Source organism: Antrostomus carolinensis, unplaced genomic scaffold (genome assembly GCF_000700745.2).
Source record: "Antrostomus carolinensis isolate BGI_N321 unplaced genomic scaffold, ASM70074v2 scaffold31678, whole genome shotgun sequence".
Classification (NCBI taxonomy): Eukaryota; Metazoa; Chordata; class Aves; order Caprimulgiformes; family Caprimulgidae; genus Antrostomus; species Antrostomus carolinensis.
The window spans coordinates 1353-2893 of NW_010334162.1; the positions used below are offsets into that span (position 1 = coordinate 1353).

A 1541-nucleotide genomic window follows, 5' to 3' on the forward strand; every position below is an offset into this window, starting at 1 on the left:
GCATCTTCCAGGTGAGGAGCCTGCGCGGCCCTCAGGGTTGGGGCTGGGGGAGATGTTCCTCTGGGTGAGGTTGCCCAGAGCTGGGACTGCCCCGTACACCCCAACTGTAAATGTGGCAGAGCGATAACGAGCCCCACAAACAAACTCATCCCTGGAGCCTCCCAGGGTGCAGCTCATGTCCCAAGGGGTGGGAGTGGGACCTGGCTCGGGGGTTGCTTCTTGAGCTTACAGCCCTGGCTTCCTCTCTCCAGTCGAAGGAAACCTCCTCTGTCCTCAGCTGCGATGTGTCTACGGATGACCAGTTCATTGTCACTGGCTCAGGGGACAAGAAAGCTACGGTTTATGAGGTCATTTACTGAGATCGAGAGAGGTGCTGACTACGGGGAGAGCCCACACCGCGTGGACAGGCAGACATCTACGTGGACGGATGGGTGGACTCTACCTGCCCTGCTTCTGACTTCCCAAAGAACGTGCACAGCCTGTGGCCGGGGCATCTGAGCTGGAGGAGAGCAGCGAGGGGTGGAGGTGGCCCTGGGACCACGGCCAGGTGCCACGCTAGGCTGGGAGGTGGCGGCTGCTGCTTGTGGTGGATTTCCTGGGCCCTTTCTCCTTGTTTTGTTCTTTATTTGTTTGTTTGTTTCTAAATCTGGACTTGAGAGAGCTGGCAGCAGGGGGAGGGTCTGACGTTGTTAGGGGGGTTTTTTGTTTGTTTTTCTGAGGTTGATTTTTATTATTATTATTTTTAACTTTTTGCTGTGTGTTTGCTTGTTTGGTTTGTTAAGGCTCAGGGCCAGGTTGGGGAGGATGTCCTCATCTCCCTGTGTGCCTTTTAGGGTGTATTTAATAATAATAACAACAAAAAAGCATCCTTGTGCCTCATCCTGGGCAGCAGCCTCCGTGACTTGTTTGTTTTTCTGAGGTTGATTTTTATTATTATTATTTTTAACTTTTTGCTGTGTGTTTGCTTGTTTGGTTTGTTAAGGCTCAGGGCCAGGTTGGGGAGGATGTCCTCATCTCCCTGTGTGCCTTTTAGGGTGTATTTAATAATAATAACAACAAAAAAGCATCCTTGTGCCTCATCCTGGGCAGCAGCCTCCGTGACCATAGGATGGAGCCAGGTGAGATGGGGAGCCAGGGTGGTGCCATCGTCCCCTTTGGCCACCGCAGCTCCCTGCGATGGGGCAGTTTGCTGCTGCTCTCGGGTGCAGGCAGGGCAGTGGGGTCTGGCCCCCATCTCTGCGGGGCGTTGGGGAGTGGCCAGCGCTGGAGGAAGCGGTTTTGGAAGGAAATGAGATGTGAGTGGTCGGTGCTGGTTTATCGCTCTGGCTTCCCGCCAGCGCTGCTGTGGGGGAAGCGGGGCTGTTGCCCAGAGCCTTGGAGCGTGGCCCACTGGCAGTGGCCACGGCCAGGGCTGGCGGGGAAGCCAGGTGCTGCTGTGCTCCTGCCCTGAGCCCGGCCCTGGGGTGCAGCTCACCCCGTCCTGCCTGGAGCTGAGGCTGCTGCTCCCCACAGTAGCCGAGGCCTCTCCAGTGCTGCGGCCA

General features: G+C 56.4%; 1 protein-coding gene across 1 annotated transcript in view; it reads left to right on the plus strand.

The window, feature by feature from the left end:
- LOC104529740 (transducin-like enhancer protein 1) overlaps positions 1-359 on the plus strand; it is a gene marked incomplete at its 5' end in the record, with an annotated part of 1708 nt that extends 1349 nt beyond the window's left edge. The window contains one exon of the mRNA XM_029086536.1: positions 193-359. Within this exon, the coding sequence (XP_028942369.1) occupies positions 193-359 (167 nt within the window). The remainder of the gene's footprint in view (positions 1-192) is intronic.
- Between the last annotated feature and the right edge of the window lie 1182 nt (positions 360-1541).